At 46.7% G+C, this 20,308-nt stretch overlaps 1 protein-coding gene and 1 long non-coding RNA gene across 7 annotated transcripts in view; one reads left to right on the plus strand and one right to left on the minus strand.

Annotated features, from left to right (window-relative positions):
- Positions 1-20,308, minus strand: part of LOC135387255 (sperm-specific sodium:proton exchanger-like) — a 199,469-nt gene that overhangs the window by 156,093 nt on the left and 23,068 nt on the right. For all 4 annotated transcript variants that reach the window (XM_064616542.1, XM_064616541.1, XM_064616543.1 and 1 more), the window contains one exon: positions 4,371-4,517. In XM_064616542.1, the coding sequence (XP_064472612.1) occupies positions 4,371-4,517 (147 nt within the window). The remainder of the gene's footprint in view (positions 1-4,370; positions 4,518-20,308) is intronic.
- On the plus strand, positions 70-2,972 carry LOC135387254 (uncharacterized). 3 transcript variants are annotated; one of them, XR_010420987.1, is made up of 4 exons: positions 70-390; positions 887-981; positions 1,186-1,927; positions 2,761-2,972. It is a non-coding gene; the product is annotated as an uncharacterized LOC135387254 (long non-coding RNA). The 3 variants fall into 3 exon arrangements; XR_010420986.1 differs by lacking the exon at positions 70-390 and having other exon boundaries at positions 562-981; positions 1,186-1,293; positions 1,819-1,927; XR_010420985.1 differs by lacking the exon at positions 70-390 and having other exon boundaries at positions 562-981.

A 20,308-nucleotide genomic window follows, 5' to 3' on the forward strand; every position in this document is an offset into this window, starting at 1 on the left:
AACGGCCACGGAAATTAAAGATATTACAAAAAATAAGTACTCAATAAGCACGAGCTCAAGCAATGGCAATGACGCCTGCCCGTCTACCCAATCACCATCCATCATCCATCCATCCAACCAGTTCGAACCAGTTCAGTTTCAACGGTTGAAACTTCAAACTTTCCGGACGCGCAACGGGTAGCAGTTGGGGTCTTCGCGGCTGCATTCCACTGGTTGTTATACGAAAATCTTTCGAAGTTCTAATCTCCCGCGCGTTTTGTCTTGCAATTTTTAAGCATAGCGAGAACGTACGCCGTGCTGTCCAGTGAAAAAAGCTGTTGAGCACAGCAGAGCTCCCAGAGTACTGTGGTGGACAACGTTTCTTTGTTCTCTGGCTGTCAAGTTTAAGGGGTGAGTTCACTCTTCATTAAAGTATGTGCCTGTTTCTGTGCACCAAATCGCATGTAGTAGAGATGCGTGGCATAATATTGGAATATCGTTTCCTTTATTTCGGCTTCGTATCACCGATTGAAGCATATTGGAAGTGTGGGTTGACCTGACTGCACTTGCATTCGAAGTAGTGATTAACGTTGTATGTTCGGCAGTACAACGTTTCATTAAGTGCCTTGGTTCGTCTTTGTGCTAAAACAAATACGGTATCACTAATTAACCATCGAGATTAACGAGTTTTCGATGACTGTTGAAGTCTTGAGTAAACGAAAGTCAACAGTTACGGTTTGCAGGGCGGACATGCCGGAACATAAATGCTGGTTAGTTCATTGTCATGTCAGCCCGACTTCGGTTGTTGCATTTTTCGCTGGTAGTGAAACTACACACTGAAAATTTTGCGCAAGTACTTTTGTTTGCATATCATGGTTTCATAGCAACTGGGTTTTTCTTTTTATAGGTGCTTGGACTATCTTGCATCGGTGGATATGAAAATAGTGGTAACCTACCCTACGAAACAGCTGTTTGCACATAAGCTTAACAGTTCCCTGTGAGGTGAGGGAAAGCAGTTGTCTCTGACGTGTGACTGTGTTGTCCTCCAATGTTCCTGGTGTTCAATGTGCCGCCTAATCTTACTCTGGAGGGTGCCTCTTTAAATTTTTTGTCAACAAAGTATTGCAAATATAGTTGGTGGAAGACTCTAACTGCTTTCCATTTACATGGTTGTCTTGTGGCTAACGAAATCGAACTTTTTTTCAGATGCTGTGAAAGTCAGCAGGGAAGTGCGATGTAGAAGAAACGACTGCCAGAAGCTTGCTAAGGAACCGCACAACCTGTGTGGGCAGCAGACAAAATATTCGTCAAACGGTACAAAACTAGTATTTTTGTGCTTGGTCGTTTTGAGACATCCTTGGTATTGTATGGAGAACAGCGTGACTATGTCATTCCGTCTTACTTCACCCAAACAGCTATCTGGTAGTAGTGCAAGATTTGAGTTCCTAAAAGGTTTATTCACTGAAGTCACCTCAGCGCCATACTATAGGTCCCGCAATGTTTAGTCCTTGCATTTGTTTGCTGCATTATGCTTTTTAGGTGACTATTAACACCAAAAATATGGAAATTGCTCAGACATTCTACAAATCACAGAGCAACAAGTTTTAAACACCAGATATACGGTGAGTATAATATGGGTAACAGCTTGACTGAAATCTACAATAGGGCCGATGGCAGCAAATCTGCCTGCTAGCGACAGTGGCGGTCTCCTGCGGATGACGTCATGTGAATAAACTTGTATACTACTTGTACGTACTTATAATATTTGACGTGGTGATACAGCTCTTGCTTTGTATTGTCTTTTATAATATACACAGTGTTTATTTTTATCCTGTACAGAAGTTTTGCACCAAAGTTATGAGAGCAGCGCAGATGTTGTTTTAGCGTAATGGAGTGATGGAAGTGCTGCGCCAATCATGGAGTGCTTAGCAGTTGCCTGCTCGACCAGGTAAGATCATGTGTCACGAGAAAACGCCTGTCACATTGATGTACTTTCACAGCGAAAGCTGTTACATCTTCATTTCCCGGAGATCCTGGCAGCGTCCGCTAGAGCCCTGTGCAGACAAGATTTTTAGCATCCGCGTACACGTTATCCGATCCGCACCGTTGCATACACAACCTTTTAGATCCGCAAGTTTCGAAGGACGCGTAAACACAGCCGGAAGAATGTTGGTATAATTTCGGATGCTTCCATGCTCTCATGGAAGGACTCATGGCGACAAGCAAAGGTAAACCTTTCAACAAACGCGATATGGAGAGACTTCTGGAACGCTTCCTCACCGGTGCTCGTGTGGACGCCAAAATGCCTTCTCTCCCGTCTTGGCCGTGCATGGTCAAAGGTGAACCCGGACATGCGCTCGCTGTCAGTGCGCAATACAAATAAATTGCTAGTAGAAAAATTACATATATCTGCATCCGACCTCGAGCCATCCGATCCGCACACCGGAGAAAGTGATAAATTCTCATCCGAATCCGCAAGTATCTTACGGATATCCGCTTCCATCCGCGGATGGTGCAGGGCTCTAGCGTCCACATCAGGTAGTGACGCGCAAACAGATTTTCAGCTGTTGCCGCAATTTGTGTTGTGTAGCTGTAACAGTTCTGTGATTTTTGTACGTGCAGCTTCTTTTCTTTGTGTCTCTCAGATCAGTGTTGATACAGCTTTTGCTCTTATGTGGCCAGACAAGCATCCCGTGAAAGAGTGTGCATAGCCACTAAACAAACTAGTTAGAACTAGCAGGCTACATAATGCTTTCTGACATGTTTTGTTCTATTTTCTAGCCACAGTGAGTCATTGGAGGCAGTGCTGCAGCACCAACAATCACTCGTTGGAAGAAAGGAATGAGGTGGCCATCAACACCCTGCTGCCAGTTCAACACTCCTCAGTCAAAACACAAGACGCCTGCTTGGCGGCGAAGTCAATCCAGTTTTAGACAAGAGTTTTGTACCGTAGACTTCGTGTGTGGTTTACTGCGAATAAATGTTTATGCTGAGATCCGTGTTGCTATCAATTATATCATATTTCTGCATGAATGCATGCCAGGACGGTAGCAGGACTAGTCATGGTCTAAAGTAGGTCTAAAGGTGGCTAAAGTAAGGTACAGGAAATGTATAACCCTAGACCTGTCGCCTGAATGGAGGGATAAAATTGGTCTAGCTGTAGACTTCATGTCTAATACATGGTTAAGTGTCTGACCCTGTTCCAGACATCCAGGTCAAAAGAGTGTCTAAATCACGGCTAGGTACATAGACATCGGATGTCTAGGGCTAGATGGCTAGGTGGCGTAACGTTAGACGTGTTATTTGACGTCTAGTGGAGGGATACTAGACATTTGGTCTAATTGCCTAGACATTCTATAGACATTCCTTATCTCTTTTTTTAGACGTCATTTAGACGTTTACTAGCCCACCATGTGCTCCCTGGGAAGATGTCTTGTTGTTCGTGCATTCTCGCTCTCGGATTTTTCTTTCTGTAGGTGTGATACTAACACGTCCTTTCTAAGCACTACAGAGAAAAGAAACTGAAACAGACACCATTATGAGACCCACCGATATTTCGGGTGTTTCGCAGAAAATGCAATTTTCGAAAAGCACGGGAGTAGTGATCACGCCGCCGCCGATACCAGCGCCGCCGCCGACAAAAACAGCATCGGCGCACACCTCTAGCCAAGAGCCGAAGACCCTCGCTTGCAACGCCGGGTGAGGCGAAGGTCACCTTTGGCTGCCCTGTCAGTCCTACTGCGCGCCGAGAGATGGCGATCAGATTAGGGGTCTCAGAAGACGAACACTATCTGGACGCGCCCTTCGCATGGCGAGACGAGAGAGTGTCATCACTTCATCCCTGTGTCGTTCCCTGTTTGGTTAACTGTCGAGAGAGGTCCGCAAACGGGAGATTAACCCTTTTCAAAGAAAAACTGCCTCCTACATCATCCTGATTCATCAACATGAGATCGGGTCTCCTAACTGTGCCGGCGTCTTCTTGACAACACGGTAACCGACGTATAGTTCGCCTCAAGTACAGCCTTCCGCAAAGGGAAAAAAGTCTGATGTACACTGTGTTATGTCATATTGTACAAGAAAACATGCGAATGATCCCTCATGATCAAGTTACTTCAATCCACCTGGAATACATTTGGAGATGAACGATTCGTCAGATTTGCTAGAAGTCTCTATAGCTCGCTTCTCATTCACGTTTCGAATCGGCAGAACCGCTCGCTAGAATAGGGCACAAACGACTTAGTAAATCTCCCTATTATTCGTACATCCAGTGGATATTCGGTGTTGGGGTAGGTTCCTTAACATATTTCACTTGTGCATGAGCAAGCCTCAGAGATACCTGGCTCATTCTCAATATAACTGCACGAGCAAGAAGTGCTGAAAGAAATGCGTACCTGAGCTGGAGAAAGACATGTCTTTGAGGAACAATGGCTCTGGACAACAGATCAGGAGGCTGACGAGCACGCGGGTCTTCATTGATATATGGTCCGAGCCGATCCCCATGAAGTGCATATACAGCACGAAGAGAGAGCAGCTCACAACTGAAATAAAATAAATGTCGTCCTTTAATCTCTCAAACATCCACGCATCATCCATGTGGTCAGTTATTGCTTCTCTAAAGTTAAAGGGCCATCTAGAAAGGCCTGCAGATTTTCCGTCATAGCCGAAACCCATTGAATCGCTGGAGCTCATTCCCTTCACGCATTAAAATGGCAAAAAATACGTGGTTTATGAACCAATTTCCAGATGAATAATTATAGAAAAGTTTATTAATCAACTTTTGGAGCTCATCCTCTCGGGCTAATGGGAAGGTGCAGAACCGGATGTGGCAGCTATTGCTCAAGCCAAGTAATTTTTTTAAATCCTGGAACGGGTATGCCTTTTATTTTATTTTATTTTGGGGGGGGGGGGGGCGATACCCATATGGCATTTATCAGCCAGTAGGACAACTCCCTTTCAATGTTCGAGGGTCACATGTCATGTATGGAGCGATGAAACTCATCGGTCTCGGTACCTATGACCAGGTGTAATTCGCAGATGCCAATAATGATTTATTTCCCGCTTAATAATGAGCCCGTGGTTTCGATACTGGGTTAACTTCCCGACAAAATGGGGCGGTGAATATTCTAGAACAGGTTTCAAAACAGTCAGGCTGTGAACCAATGACAATCCTGAACTTTCATATTTTCCCCAAAGCATGTGATTACTGAGTTACACCTAATGGGTGCGGGCTATATCAAAACGCACACCTAGAGCATTTGTCTGTCTGTGTGTGTGTTTGTACGCTGTTAGAAACTTCACATATCCTTGAGTTATCATCCGAAGTTCTGAAATACTATAGAAATTCGCCCTATGCCAAGAATGTCCATCCACTCGGGGGAGGAAACGATCTGCTCCTATAGGATCAGTAGCACCCACGAGAGACAAGATTAGAAACAGCAACTTTATTTTGAGAAAATGAACGGAGAGTTTCATCGACACGGGCGATAAGACAAGATTTATATATATATATATATATATATATATATATATATATATATATATATATATATATATACATACCTCTTGAATTTGATAACAAGGGTTATCTGCAAGTTAACGGGACAGCTATGGGTACGAAAATGGCCCTCAACTATGCAAATATCTTCATGGCATCCCTGGAGGAAACATTGAAACCACTTGTGTACAAGTGATTTTTAAATGATATTTTTATAATATGGCCTCATTCTGAAAGCGACCTTCTCACGTTCATCAACCGGTTCAACCAAATTCACCCTAACATTCAATTTACTTCCCAGGACTCCGCCTCCACTGTTACCTTCTTGGATGTGGAAGTCAAATTCCAAAACGGCGGTATCTCAACCAACTTATACCGGAAGCCTACAGATTCTGAGCAGTACTGATCGTTCGGCAGTTGCCATCCACGACATACTAAGTTAGCCATACCTTATAGTCAGGCATTGCGCTACCGCAGAATGTGCTCTGACGATGCCGAACTAGACAGTCATCTCCAACGACTAGAACAAGTCTATCGTGGCCATACCGAGCCTGAAGTATGCTGTGAATTTCACATGAATTTACGCCTTCATTCACGAGAAACTTCATGACAATTCGCTGTTCGATGTGCGCGCTCACCTCGTTGTCGGCCATCTTGTCCAGCACGTGTCTTCTGTTTTGCAGAAACTTTGGACCACCACGTGGTGAACGCGGAGGCCTGTCGCGTGTGAAAATGACGAAAAAGTAGTAGCGCGAGCGATTTGTACACTCGGTCCCGGTTTGACTTGAACACCCCTCGTAGATGCCAAATTTGTAAATAGAGAGTTTTAGTACATCAGAGAGATTAGTAACAGATAGCGTTGGTGGTTCTGCGCACTGCACGAAGCTGTGGGCCTGCGCAGAACCATCAACGCAATCTCGTACGTACGCAAAGGCGATAGCGTCCGATGTACTAAAACTCTCTATTCAATGCAAGACGCTAAATCTGCAGAAAGTACCAATTCTAATTATCGGGTCAAAATTAATGGCGATTTTAACTAATTCTTCCAATGTGGTCTATCTTCTGAACAGACAGCTACGTCATGGCAAAAGGGCAAGGGTGCAGGCCAGCTGGTACATGGTGAAAAAATTTGGAACCCGAGAAAGGGACAGAGGAGGGAGAACGAGAACATGTCGTGTCGTCCCTCCTCTGTCCCTTTCTCGGGTTCCAAATTTTTGCAGACAGCTACGTCATTTAGAACGTGGTTCAATAACCACAAATCTGACGTCGCGAAAAAAACCAATCTGCCAGTGTCACGTCATTTCAGTAAACTAGGACACTCCATCACCAATACATCTATTTTCATCCTACGTCAGGCTTTCCTTCTCAGCGGGTGAGGGAACAGAGCAAATCTTATCTCATTCATAAATTCCAGTGTCAGATAAACGAAGACCCAGGAATCCCTTCCACTATTGGTAACTTGCATTCATAATCCTCCCACAGTACACGCGCTCTTTTGTCTCTTTTCAGGCTCACAGGTATTCCCTCAAGTTCCTGCTGCACAGTCCCGGTCATTCCCCTTTCACTTAGTCATCAACCTATGTTAGTCATGACAAAACCGCATGCGCTGCTCTCTTTCCCTTGTACATTACCCTCTCCCACATATAAAGCCTGTCCTTTTACCAAACCTCAGTCTCGTCGAAGGCAGCGCCGACTGCCGAAACGTCGACCCCTGTCCCTAAGTGTTAATAAACTCCACTTTGTGTATTCCTGTAAGCGCTTTGTCGTCTTCTAATTCTTCTTCTTCTGTCGTCTTCTGATTCTGAAACAAAATAGCCATAGCTATTTGGCTGCACGCATAGCATATGTTTGTAAGTGCTCAAACGTCGCCACGCCAGTACTGGACAGCTGTTTCGACCTTCTTGGGCCTCATCAGCAGTACGCAGGCAGGCAACGCTTGAGCGTATGGCGTCAGAGGTCATGTAACACGTGATTCCTCCCGTCAGGATGAGCTAACTCACCACTGAAAGCCCAGTGCAAAGCCAGTGAAGTATATTAGGGAAAAAAATAGCCATAGCTATGCGCTAAAATAGCTATGCGTGCAGCCAAAGAGCTATGGCTATTTTTTCCCTTATTCACTTGTCTGACTTTGCTCTGGGCTTTCAGTGGTGAGTTAGCTCACCTTGACGGGAGGAATCACGTACTACGTGACCTTCTGACGCCATCCGTTCAAACGTTGCCTGCCTGCGTACTGCTGACGATCGCCAAATAAGGCCGAAACGGCTGTCCAGTACTGGCATGGCGACGTTTGACTTACAAACACATATATACGTGGTGTTTCACGAAAATCATCCGGCTGAATAATTCGCCAGGTGGCGCTATCGAAGAAATTTCTTTTTGGTAAAGATCCTTGGGACATCGGCCCTGAACTGAGTAGTGAGCGGCTCATCTACATACCCTCACTAATTAGATAAAAATCTTAACCTTTACCTTTTACTTCGCACGCTTACGGAAGCTGTTTTACGCACCGGGACCTTCAGCGAAAAATGTTCCAAGAAAAAAAAAACACATCGACACTTGGTGATTTTTCCGAGTAAATAATTGATTTAGGTTTACATATTTCTTGCGCGGAGCAGGGCACCAAGGCGCTCTTTTGATCAGCTATCCGGCCGTCAATTTTGTGTTCATCCGCCTGGTTGACACACGGGGGTGACGGAAGGTAAGGAACAGCCGAAAGAGACGCTTTGGTATTCGTTCTCAAAGCGACTGGTAAACAACGCTGGCGGTTCTGTCGTTCCGTAGGTGAGATAGCGTGCTCTTATCATGCATAATCAGGAACGCACCTCGAGCGCTGTTAACTAGTGGGGTTCACTCTTAAAAATTAGCTACACCACATCGCACGCTCTTAGCCAACCATCATCCCGAATGACAACGTTCTCGCTCAATTTGTTGAAAACGGAGGGCAAGGCCTTTTGCCCTTATGTTCGGCATAATTGGTAAAAAAAAAAAGGCGTACGCCTCCCACTTTTCCTCCCATTTTCAAATCAAGGGAAAGGACGTTGCCATTCGGGATGATGGTTGGCTAGGAGCGTGCTATGTGGTGTGGATAATTGTGGTGTGGTGGTGGTGATGGTGTGGTGTGGTGTGGTCGTGACGATGCCCACTTCAGTGCGGCCAAAAACGGCAAGCTACCTCGACACTCCCCCCCCCCTAATTGTTAAGAGTGTACCGACTAGTTCTCAGCGCTCGCGGCGCATTCGTCATCATCCATAAAGGCTAAACCACATGGAGCGACAACTAGCGCGATTTTCGCGTCGCGCGACGGGCCAGCCATGCCGCACTCTGTGCGACGTCCCGAGCGACCGTCTCTGTCAGATTTGTGTCGCGGTCGCTCGGCGCGATACGGAATGCAGAGCACAGGGAACCAATCAGGACATACCGTCAGTGGCGTCACGAACGTGCTTCTTTCGAAAAGGTGGAGTTGGCAAAAAGGTCAATCTGTGCAATCATGGCGTTGTGTAAATCAATGTCGGCCTAAAATAAAAAAAGAAAACGATTCTAAAAACAAAGCGGCGACGAAGGCTACGACAGAATACACAGAACGCGCCAAACGAAGAAGAAACCGAAGTGGGGTGCGCAGTCATGATGCCCATTACGGCCCATTCATGATTACGGCCCATTACGGCCCACTCACTGATGCCCATTCATGATGCCCAGACGCCTACAGACATGCCGTTTTTTTCTTCTGTCAGTATTGAATACACCTCCACTTCCTGTCGGCACAAGGCTTGCTTTTGTAATAAGGGATATATGAGTCAACATATCATATTTAGTTGTTTTGTACACGTTTATCAACGTCGTGTGAGCAGGCATACGGCTCGCGCGTCTGGGTAATGTGTGCGCGACATCGCGTTGTTGTCGCGCCTTGTGGTTCGGGACGCGACAAGCCATCTTGTCGCGCCTGTTGCGACGTCGCCGTGCGCGACGATCGCTCTAAAAAATCACTCCATGTGGTTTAGCCTTGACAGCATGCTATCTCAACTACGGAACGACAGAACCGACAGCGCCCCCTGGTTTGCCGATTGCGCAGCTACCCAGAGCTGACGAGCCGCAAACACGGCGCAACACGTGTCCTCTCGTGCTGTCACATCGTTCCATGAGTATCTGTTTCTCTCCGTGCAGTCATAGAAGCCATCTTGATATGTAATTTTGAATTTCGAACGCGTCTAGCGTCTTTTGCTTGTTTCTTTAATCACTTTTTTTTCTTCATTATAATATACTGGCTTGCACTGTGGCATTGAGGAGTGCTCAGTCACCCACCAAGGTGTATATCGCTCGCTGAGCGACCCCTGGTTTGCCAATTCCGAACGATGCGCAGCTACTCAGAGCTGACGAGCCGCAAACACGGCGAAACACGTGTCCTCTGGTGCTGTCGCATCGTTCCATGAGTATACGTTTCTCTGCTTGTAGCCATAGAAGCCATCTTAATCTGTAATTTTGAATTTCAAACACGTCTAGTGTCATTCACTTGTTTCTTTAATGGCTTTTTTCCCCTTATTATAATGCACTGGCTTGCACTGTGGCATTGAGGAGTGCTCTGTCACCCTCCCAGGTGTATATCGCTCGCTGAACGACCCCTGGTTTGACAATTCCGAACGATGCGCAGCTAACCAGAGCTGACGAGCCGCAAACACGGCAAAACACGTGTCCTCTCGTGCTGTCACATCGTTCCATGAGTATCTGTTTCTCTGCGTGCAGCCATAGAAGCCATTTTAATCTGTAATTTTGAATTTCAAACACGTCTAGTGTCATTCATTTGCTTCTTTAATGGCTTTTCCCTCAAATTATTAATACACTGACTTGCACTGTGGCATTGAGGAGTGCTCTGTCACCCTCCCAGGTGTATATCGCTCGCTGAGCGACCCCTGGTTTGCCAATTCCGAACGATGCGCAGCTACCCAGAGCTGACGAGCCACAAACACAGCGCAACACGTGTCCTCTCGTGCTGTCACATCGTTCCATGAGTATCTGTTTCTCTCCGTGCAGTCATAGAAGCCATCTTGATATGTAATTTTGAATTTCGAACGCGTCTAGCGTCTTTTACTTGTTTCTTTAATGGATTTTCCCCCCTCATTATAATTAACTGGCTTGCACTGTGGCATTGAGGAGTGCTCAGTCACCCTCCCAGGTGTATATCGCTCGCTGAGTGACCCCTGGTTTGCCAATTCCGAACGATGCGCAGCTACCCAGAGCTGACGAGCCGCAAACACGGCGCAACACGTGTCCTCTCGTGCTGTCACATCGTTCCATGAGTATCTGTTTCTCTCCGTGCAGTCATAGAAGCCATCTTGATATGTAATTTTGAATTTCGAACGCGTCTAGCGTCTTTTACTTGTTTCTTTAATGGCTTTTTCCCCCTCATTATAATTAACTGGCTTGCACTGTGGCATTGAGGAGTGCTCTGTCACCCTCCCAGGTGTATATCACTCGCTGAGCGACCCCTGGTTTGCCAATTCCGAACGATGCGCAGCTACCCAGGGCCGACGAGCCGCATACACGGCGAAATACGTGTCCTCTGGTGCTGTCACATCGTTCCATGAGTATCTGTTTCTCTCCGTGCAGTCATAGAAGCCATCTTGATATGTAATTTTGAATTTCGAACGCGTCTAGCGTCTTTTACTTGTTTCTTTAATGGCTTTCCCCCCCCTCATTATAATTAACTGGCTTGCACTGTGGCATTGAGGAGTGCTCAGTCATCCTCCCAGGTGTATATCGCTCGCTGAGTGACCCCTGGTTTGCCAATTCCGAACGATGCGCAGCTACCCAGAGCTGACGAGCCGCAAACACGGCGCAACACGTGTCCTCTCGTGCTGTCACATCGTTCCATGAGTATCTGTTTCTCTCCGTGCAGTCATAGAAGCCATCTTGATATGTAATTTTGAATTTCGAACGCGTCTAGCGTCTTTTACTTGTTTCTTTAATGGCTTTTTCCCCCTCATTATAATTAACTGGCTTGCACTGTGGCATTGAGGAGTGCTCTGTCACCCTCCCAGGTGTATATCGCTCGCTGAGCGACCCCTGGTTTGCCAATTCCGAACGATGCGCAGCTACCCAGGGCCGACGAGCCGCAAACACGGCGAAACACGTGTCCTCTGGTGCTGTCACATCGTTCCATGAGTATCTGTTTCTCTCCGTGCAGTCATAGAAGCCATCTTGATATGTAATTTTGAATTTCGAACGCGTCTAGCGTCTTTTACTTGTTTCTTTAATGGCTTTTTCCCCCTCATTATAATTAACTGGCTTGCACTGTGGCATTGAGGAGTGCTCTGTCACCCTCCCAGGGGTATATCGCTCGCTGAGCGACCCCTGGTTTGCCAATTCCGAACGATGCGCAGCTACCCAGGGCCGACGAGCCGCAAACACGGCGAAATACGTGTCCTCTGGTGCTGTCACATCGTTCCATGAGTATCTGTTTCTCTCCGTGCAGTCATAGAAGCCATCTTGATATGTAATTTTGAATTTCGAACGCGTCTAGCGTCTTTTACTTGTTTCTTTAATGGCTTTTCCCCCTCATTATAATTCACTGGCTTGCACTGTGGCATTGAGGAGTGCTCAGTCACCCTCCCAGGTGTATATCGCTCGCTGAGTGACCCCTGGTTTGCCAATCCCGAACGATGCGCAGCTACCCAGGGCCGACGAGCCGCAAACACGGCGAATCACGTGTCCTCTGGTGCTGTCGCATCGTTCCATGAGTATCTGTTTTTCTACGTGCAGCCATTAAAGCCATCTTAATCTGTAAGTTTGAATTACAAACACATCTAGCGTCATTTTTCTTATTTTTTATGGCTTTTTTCCTCTCTTTATAATTCACTGGCTTGCACTGTGGCATTGAGGAGTGCTCAGTCACCCTCCCAGGTGTATATCGCTCGCTGAGTGACCCCTGGTTTGCCAATTCCGACCGATGCGCAGCTACCCAGAGCTGACGAGCCGCAAACACGGCGCAACACGTGTCCTCTCGTGCTGTCACATCGTTCCATGAGTACCTGTTTCTCTCCGTGCAGTCATAGAAGCCATCTTGATATGTAATTTTGAATTTCGAACGCGTCTAGCGTCTTTTACTTGTTTCTTTAATGGCTTTTTCCCCCCTCATTATAATTAACTGGCTTGCACTGTGGCATTGAGGAGTGCTCTGTCACCCTCCCAGGTGTATATCGCTCGCTGAGCGACCCCTGGTTTGCCAATTCCGAACGATGCGCAGCTACCCAGAGCTGACGAGCCGCAAACACGGCGCAACATGTGTCCTCTCGTGCTGTCACATCGTTCCATGAGTATCTGTTTCTCTCCGTGCAGTCATAGAAGCCATCTTGATATGTAATTTTGAATTTCGAACGCGTCTAGCTTCTTTTACTTGTTTCTTTAATGACTTTTTTTTCTTCATTATAATACACTGGCTTGCACTGTGGCATTGAGGAGTGCTCAGTCACCCACCAAGGTGTATATCGCTCGCTGAGCGACCCCTGGTTTGCCAATTCCGAACGATGCGCAGCTACCCAGGGCCGACGAGCCGCAAACACGGCGAAACACGTGCCCTCTGGTGCTGTCGCATCGTTCCATGAGTATCTGTTTTTCTACGTGCAGCCATAGAAGCCATCTGAATCTGTAAGTTTGAATTACAAACACATCTAGCGTCATTTTTCTTATTTTTTAATGGCTTTTTTCCTCTCTCTCTCTCTCTATATATATATATATAGAGAGAGAGAGAGGGTGAGGTAAAAGGATTATCAAACGGCCAAAGTCCCGAAGGTCAGAAAGGCTGCGCTGCTCAGCCGGCGTTAGATTTGGCTTCGATTTGCTGTTGCAAGATTTATTGTAAGCGTTAATGATATCTTTTTGAACTGCAAGTATTCATTCATGAATACTTTCATGACAAACCTAAGTCAGATTCCAACCCATTTAAACCGCTATCCAACTTTACGCCAGAGGCTAACCGTGAAAAGGCTCTGGAGATGTACATCCGTGCAGTTCAAAAAGATATCATTAACGCTTACAATAAATCATGCAACAGCAAATCGAAGCCAAATCTAACGCCGGCTGAGCAGCGCAGCCTTTCTGACCTTCGGGACCGCAGTGACATAGTAATTAAAAAAGCTGATAAAGGTAGTGAAATAGTAGTAATGGACAAAGAAAATTACATTAACGAAGGCGTCCGGCAATTATCGTGCGCATCATTCTACAAACTCCTCGAGGCTGACCCTACAGAGGAAATTACGGCTCATATTATCCTCAGTCTAAAACATCTAAAAGCAAGTAAAAAGGTAGATTCCACCCTATACGATTATCTACTCCCCAAAGACCCAGCAGCGGGCAGGTTCTATATGCTCCCTAAAATTCCTGGAAATCCAGGGCGCCCAATAGTTTCATGCAACGGTACAGCTACCGAGAACATTTCAAGCTTTGTTGACCACCTTCTTAAAGATATACCTCCTAAACTACCATCCTACATTAAGGACACCAATCCCTTTCTTCAAGTTTTAAGTGAATGTCAGCCTCCTTCTTCCAGTTTGCTAGTCACGCTAGACGTTTCCTCGCTATATACTAACATCCCCCACGAAGATGGCATTTCTGCAGCTGAAAGGGCATTTTCAAAATATTCTGATACCGCATACGATCCTTGTGTCCTATGCACATTCCTCAATCATATTCTGAAAAATAACAACTTCGAATTTGACGGTAAGCACTACTTGCAAATTCATGCCACGGCTATGGGTACAAAAATGGCACCTAACTATGCAAATATTTTTATGGGAGCTCTAGAGGAGGAATTTCTGTCTAAGCGCCTAAAGAAGCCCATGCTTTACAAGCGGTTCCTCGACGACATCTTCATGGTGTGGCCACTCTCAGAAGATGACCTAATCACATTTATCAGCGACTTTAACAAAGCACATCCGGCCATCAAGTTCACGCATTCTTATTCCCCTTGTTAACTTTCTCGATGTCCAAGTAAAGTTAACCAACGGGGTCTTGTCCACAAACCTATTGCGTAAACCTACGGACTCTCAACAGTATCTAGCATTTAACAGTTGTCACCCGCGTCATACTAAACTTGCCATCCTTTACAGCCAAGCACTTCGATACAGGCTCCTCTGTTCCAGTGACGATGACTTGGACAGAAATCTAGCTCAAATTAGGGAAACATTCATCGGTCGTCAATTTCCACCTAGCCTAGTTGACGACGCTCTAAACAAAGCCCGCAAAGCAGATCGCAAAGCCCTGTTCCAAGACCACAAACGCGTGTTAGATAATGGTTCCGTAAACCTCATCTTAACATTTAGCAGCAATATTCCAAGCGTTTAAAATATACTAATCCGTCACCATAGTATCCTTCTCCAATCGGAGCGCATGGGACAAATTTTTCCTCAGCCACCGCGGGTAACCTACAGGCGCGCGCGCAACCTGCACGATAATCTAGTTAGCTCTAAGGTTAGCAAAGCAGCGCATCCAGGGAACGGCTGTCACCCATGCGATGGTCGCAGGTGTCAAATATGCAAATTAATGCAAATCACCCAAGTACTTAAAAGTACTAATTCCAATTTCTCCGTCAAAATTAATGGTGACTTCGACTGTAATTCATCTAACGTCATTTATGCCATTCAGTGCGGCATGTGCCAAGCACAATACGTTGTTCAGACTATATAACATCATTTCGGATCAGGTTCAACAACCACCGATCTGACGTTACAAAAAAGCCAAACCTCTCGGTCTCTCGCCATTTCAAGCAACCAGGTCATTCACTAAATAATGTGTCACTTTTTATTCTCCAGTCAAATTTTAGCTCAGATCGGTGCAGGGAACAACGCGAATCTTATCTCATTTACAACTTCCAGTCAACCATTAACGAAGATCTGGGAGCACTTTCAACGGTAGGAAATTTGCCCGCCTAGATGAGCTACACTTTCTTCCTTTTCGTTTCCTTTCTGTTTTTCTTTTCTTCTTTTTTTTTTTTCAGCAAAGTTTGAAGCAGCGCTCATCCTGCCCGGAATTTTCCCCAAAGCGGACAGTGACCTACGGCGAAGGACAACACCACCCGGACTTCACCTTCTGGAATATTCCCGAATCTGACTCATTGAGAAACGCCTGTGGCGTGCCCGTACTGATTATGACGTCATGTACCAAACCTATTTAAGTAATGTGTAACCAGCTACGCATCTTTTGTCCTGACGAAGACAGTGCCACTGTCGAAACGTCGACCCCTTGCCCTTTTTAACGTCTCCCTATGTAATAAACTAGTGTTTGTAACTTCCCTAAAATCTGTTTCCGCGTCTTTTTTTGAACTTGTGTGTGTGTGTGTGTGTGTGTGTTTGAGGGGGGAATCGATAGCCTGCTCATTTATCTTTCGCGGAGTTCTCTGCCTCTGTTTGAATTTGAAGAACTAGGAAGTGCGTAGACCCCATAAGAGACAAAAAAGTTCCTCTCTTCTTCTGTAACAAGCTTATACATGAGGAAAGAAGGTATATCTGGACTATAAAATATTTCACCCACGAAAGACAGACCGCACCTCCATGATACCAACTGTCGCAAGCACTCAGAGAGAACTTCTATATAATATATCGAACGCCGCCGTAGTGGCAATTTTTAACGTACAACTGTAATCTTTCTGATCGTTTATTTGGCTAACAAATAAAGATAGTACATGCAGTGGCGTCACTACGGGGGTGCGGGGGATGCGGGCCGCACCGGGTGCAGCGCGGAGAGGGGTGCAGTCGCAGCGCTGAAAGCGAACCGACGACGAGTATTCACGCTCCAGCCTTCAGGTTGCCGCCGACAACTGGCGCTCGCGGATGGCAGTTACCAGTGGCGCTCGCGGGTGCTGTCCGCAAGCGGAAGGCCCCTCAGGCGGACACTCAAGTGAAAGCAGTGTAGGAAGTACGAGGTAATCGGAACTGGCAAGGACTAGGTAACAGGGTGAAGACTGGGAAGGCGCCACGTCCGTGTCAAGGAGTAGAGCGTCAAGTAGCAAAAGTCCATGTCAGAAGAAAACGACATCGGGCACCGAGACGCGAACAAGACGGGCACGCAGAAACAAGCGTTTACGCACACAACCAAGAACGCCTTCAGTGTAGCATCATTTTTGCCTGGTGCACAACTTCCCCGCTAGTCAGCAACTCGAAGGTTCCAGGCGGCACGTCGGTCGTCGAAACTGTGCGACGTCTGCGTTCTCCTTTCCTCCTCCCCCCAGGCAACGCACCTCGAAAGATTCCAGTCTGAATGAAACAGTGTAAGCGACACACGCACTTGCGGTCGTGTGATGTCGGATATACGTGGACTGTGTGATGTCTGTGTTATCGGGGGATGGGAAGAGGAGAAGGGGGGTGACGGATGGTGTAGCCGCACCGGGTGCCTCCGACCATAGCGACGCCACTGAGTACATGTAACATTTTGATGTTACGGGTTGGTGTAGCGGTAAATTAACTAAATTAAGGTGTTTAATAACTAGCATTAGTATTTAATATAACTTTCATTGTATATAATTATGTTTGTTGGAAAAAGGCGAAGCGATAGTGGGGGCGGCACGAGTCAGTGGGGCATGGGCTAGCGCGCTCTTTTGTATTCGTTAGTTTACCCAGTTCGGTTAATAAACTTTTGTCCTCTTACGGTCTGGTGACTTTGATCTCTGATGTATTGTACAGAGAATTTTTGGTGCCGAAACCCGGGAACTAGCCCCAGACCTGAGAGAAGTAGCTTCACGATGGACCGGCTTCGGAGACAGCGCGCACCTGTACGGGCCAAGATTACGAAGTTTGCGGACAATATTCGACTGCTTCTTCAACGATCTCCTCCACCGAGGGAAGAAGTAGAAGTAAAACTCGACGTCCTATAAGCACGAAGGCTTCGGTTCCGGAAGCAATGAACCAGGAGATAACCGCTATTATCGATGAAGCCGACATGGATGCTGAAGCAGAGGACTGTGACCGCTACCTTGAGATAATCACCACGGCCCGCCTCGCTGTACAGCGCTACCTGAGCCCACCAAGAAATGAAAAATGTTCTTCGTCCCGTGAGTCTCCCCAAGCTTCGCATAGAGCCGTTTGCGGGAGAATTAGCATGCTGGCAATACTTTTGGGATCAGTTTTCGGCGGCTATCCACAACAGTGGAACGCTGTCGAACGTCGTGAAATTCCAGTATCTTCGCACCCTAACGAAGGGTAAGGCCGAACTGGCGATAAAGGGTCTGGACCTCACCAACAGAACTATCCAGCTGCGGTGGAGACATTACAGAATCACTTTGGAAATCGAGAAAGATTGGTCTCTGATTGGTTGAAGATTGGTCTTCAATCACTTGTTGGACCTTCCTACGATCCGTTCCGCTGATGAAGTCGGGAAATTAAGAAAGTTGTACGAAACGTTGACGGTTCGAATGCGGAATCTAAAGAGTTTGGGCGTACCAGAAAGTTCTTATTCCGTCGTAGTGAAAACTGCATTGCTGAGGAAGTTTCCTCGCAGCCTCGAGCTACAGTTCTACCGATACAATAGCTAAGGCAACCCCACTCCAGCGCCAGCGCCGGCACTGACCCCAGCGCAAGAAACTCCAGCGCCGGAGTCTGACACGGATGAATTTCGTCTCCTGCTGAACTTCCTTCAGAGTGAAATTGAGTTTAGAGAGCGCTTACTGGGAGGGTCTGGCAGTCACAGTCTCCCTACCAGTGTTGCGGATTTGAATCCACGGATTTGATTTAAATCCGGATTTAAATCCACCGGAGGGCTGGAGGATTTGATTTGCGATTTGATTTGCGCGAAAAAATATGGGCAGGATTTGGATTTGGATTGAATCGCATTTTCCACTAATGATTTGGAATTGGATTCAATCGCATATTCCAGTTATGATTTGGATTTGGATTCAATCGCATTTTCCACTAATGATTTGGATTTGGATTGAATCGCCCCCTTTGCAGCGGATTTGCGCGTGGATTTCGCCAAGCTCCCTCACAAGATGCATGGATTTGAAATTGAGCAAAGCGCCGTTTCGCATTCTACGCGAATTGATGTGACCTTGTCTAAAATCTGCACACGCTCTAGCGGCGTCCTCTCCCCAGAGCGACAGGAGTAGCCGTTTCGTTCCAATCACTTCCCCTCACCGCACCGAGGGAACATCGGATGCGCAGTTCTTCGAACGTAGTTAGCGTTATTCTGTCGATTGGACGGAACCTTTCCCGTGGACCTCTAGCTGAGTCTTCAAGCACGAGCCGTTTCAAGCTTGCCAAATCATGTCGTGAAATTATTGGTCTTCCCAATCATATTGAACGCATATAGGTACACGCATTCATGTCAAAACAAAGTAAAAGCGAACAATAAATATATCAAATCTATCATTTCGTGATTTCGTAAAGGCAAGCCTTCCCTACTCCCACGGACAATCATGGCAAGATGTGCCATTCTTCCTCCCATACCCCTTTTTTTCCCTTGATTACAACAGTCTGTACTGCGCGAGGAAAATTTTTACAAAGCACCGAAACGTCACCATTAAAACAGACCCATAGGCTACATGTTTAGTAACAGAATTCGTAACATTTCCCACGATTTATTAACGATCAATTTAACTGTGACCCCCGGGGTATAGTAACCAGCGACCCTTGGTCTTTTGAGTACTGATCGACGCAGGCGTGTGTGTCTGGGCGTAGCTGAGCCTAGGCCCGCGATAGGAATTCCTTCACGCACGCGTGCTCGCCCGGTGCTAAATGACGAGGAGGTCCCTGACCCAAAATCCGCTCTTGGGAAGGTGTACCATACCTACCAACTGTTTATGCCCCGTGAAGCCCGAGTCAACACTAACACGATACGTGATGATGGAGATGGGGGTTGTGCACCGCCCCTACCAGAGCGAGCCAGTCACCGACGATTCAACGCACTTTTATCAGTATCATTTTTTCTATTTTGGTGTAACACAAAAATTTTAGGGCTCTTAACGAATTACGTGTAGGCAATGCAACAGCAAGTGCGGCTGATTTTCGATAAAGTTTTACTATTTTCTTTCTGGATACCTTCAACTCAACTCCCATCATTCATTCATTACATGTATTTTCGTTGTTCTTCCCTTTGCGCCCCTCTTCCACTGGCATTGCGCAATTCCGCGCGGCGGAGTGGCCAGCTGTCGGCTACGCACCGGCGAGGAGAGCCGTCTGAGCCAACGGGGAATTAAATGACGGAGGATGAGTTTTTTTCGTGAGGAGAAGTCTAATGCTATCACACTGCAGGCCGACGCAGCTCTGGGCTCGGGCAATGCTCGGGACTGCCTAGCTCTGGGGGACGTACTCATGCCCTCCAAAATGCGGCCTGTGTTAGCTTCCAGCTAATCGTACGCGGCTGGTCGCGCATGAAATACAACATCCACGAGCGAACGCTAGAGGTGACAGGTGACACAGTGAGGTCGCCTCCTGTCCACGCTTGTCATATCATCGACGTACGTGACTAAGCATTTCACCTCCTATAGCGTCCTGCAGTAGGGTGTGCGTTCGAATTATGCGTAAGCTCCGTGCTCAAGTGGACTGCGCAGCGTGCCAGTATGAAGCCATGGAACTGGAGAATCCATTACACAAACATAGAAAGCTCCGCAAGGACTTTTCACGGGACATGTAAGCATTGCCAGAAGAAGGGGTCGTCGAAGCTGCATGTTTACATGTTACATCCAATTTCATACGGCATTTGAGAAGGCGTCAAAAGACCAAAGCGTGGTGCCGTCAAGTCCGTTTGAAGCTGCCTCCTCATCAGCTTCAAGGAAGAAGGATTGATATGTTGGCTCTTTATATCCTCGTCAATCAGACAAAATTTATTGTTCTTTGTGCCACGTCACGCTGTTATTTA

The sequence above is a fragment of the Ornithodoros turicata genome, chromosome 3 (assembly GCF_037126465.1).
Source record: "Ornithodoros turicata isolate Travis chromosome 3, ASM3712646v1, whole genome shotgun sequence".
Taxonomy (NCBI): domain Eukaryota; kingdom Metazoa; phylum Arthropoda; class Arachnida; order Ixodida; family Argasidae; genus Ornithodoros; species Ornithodoros turicata.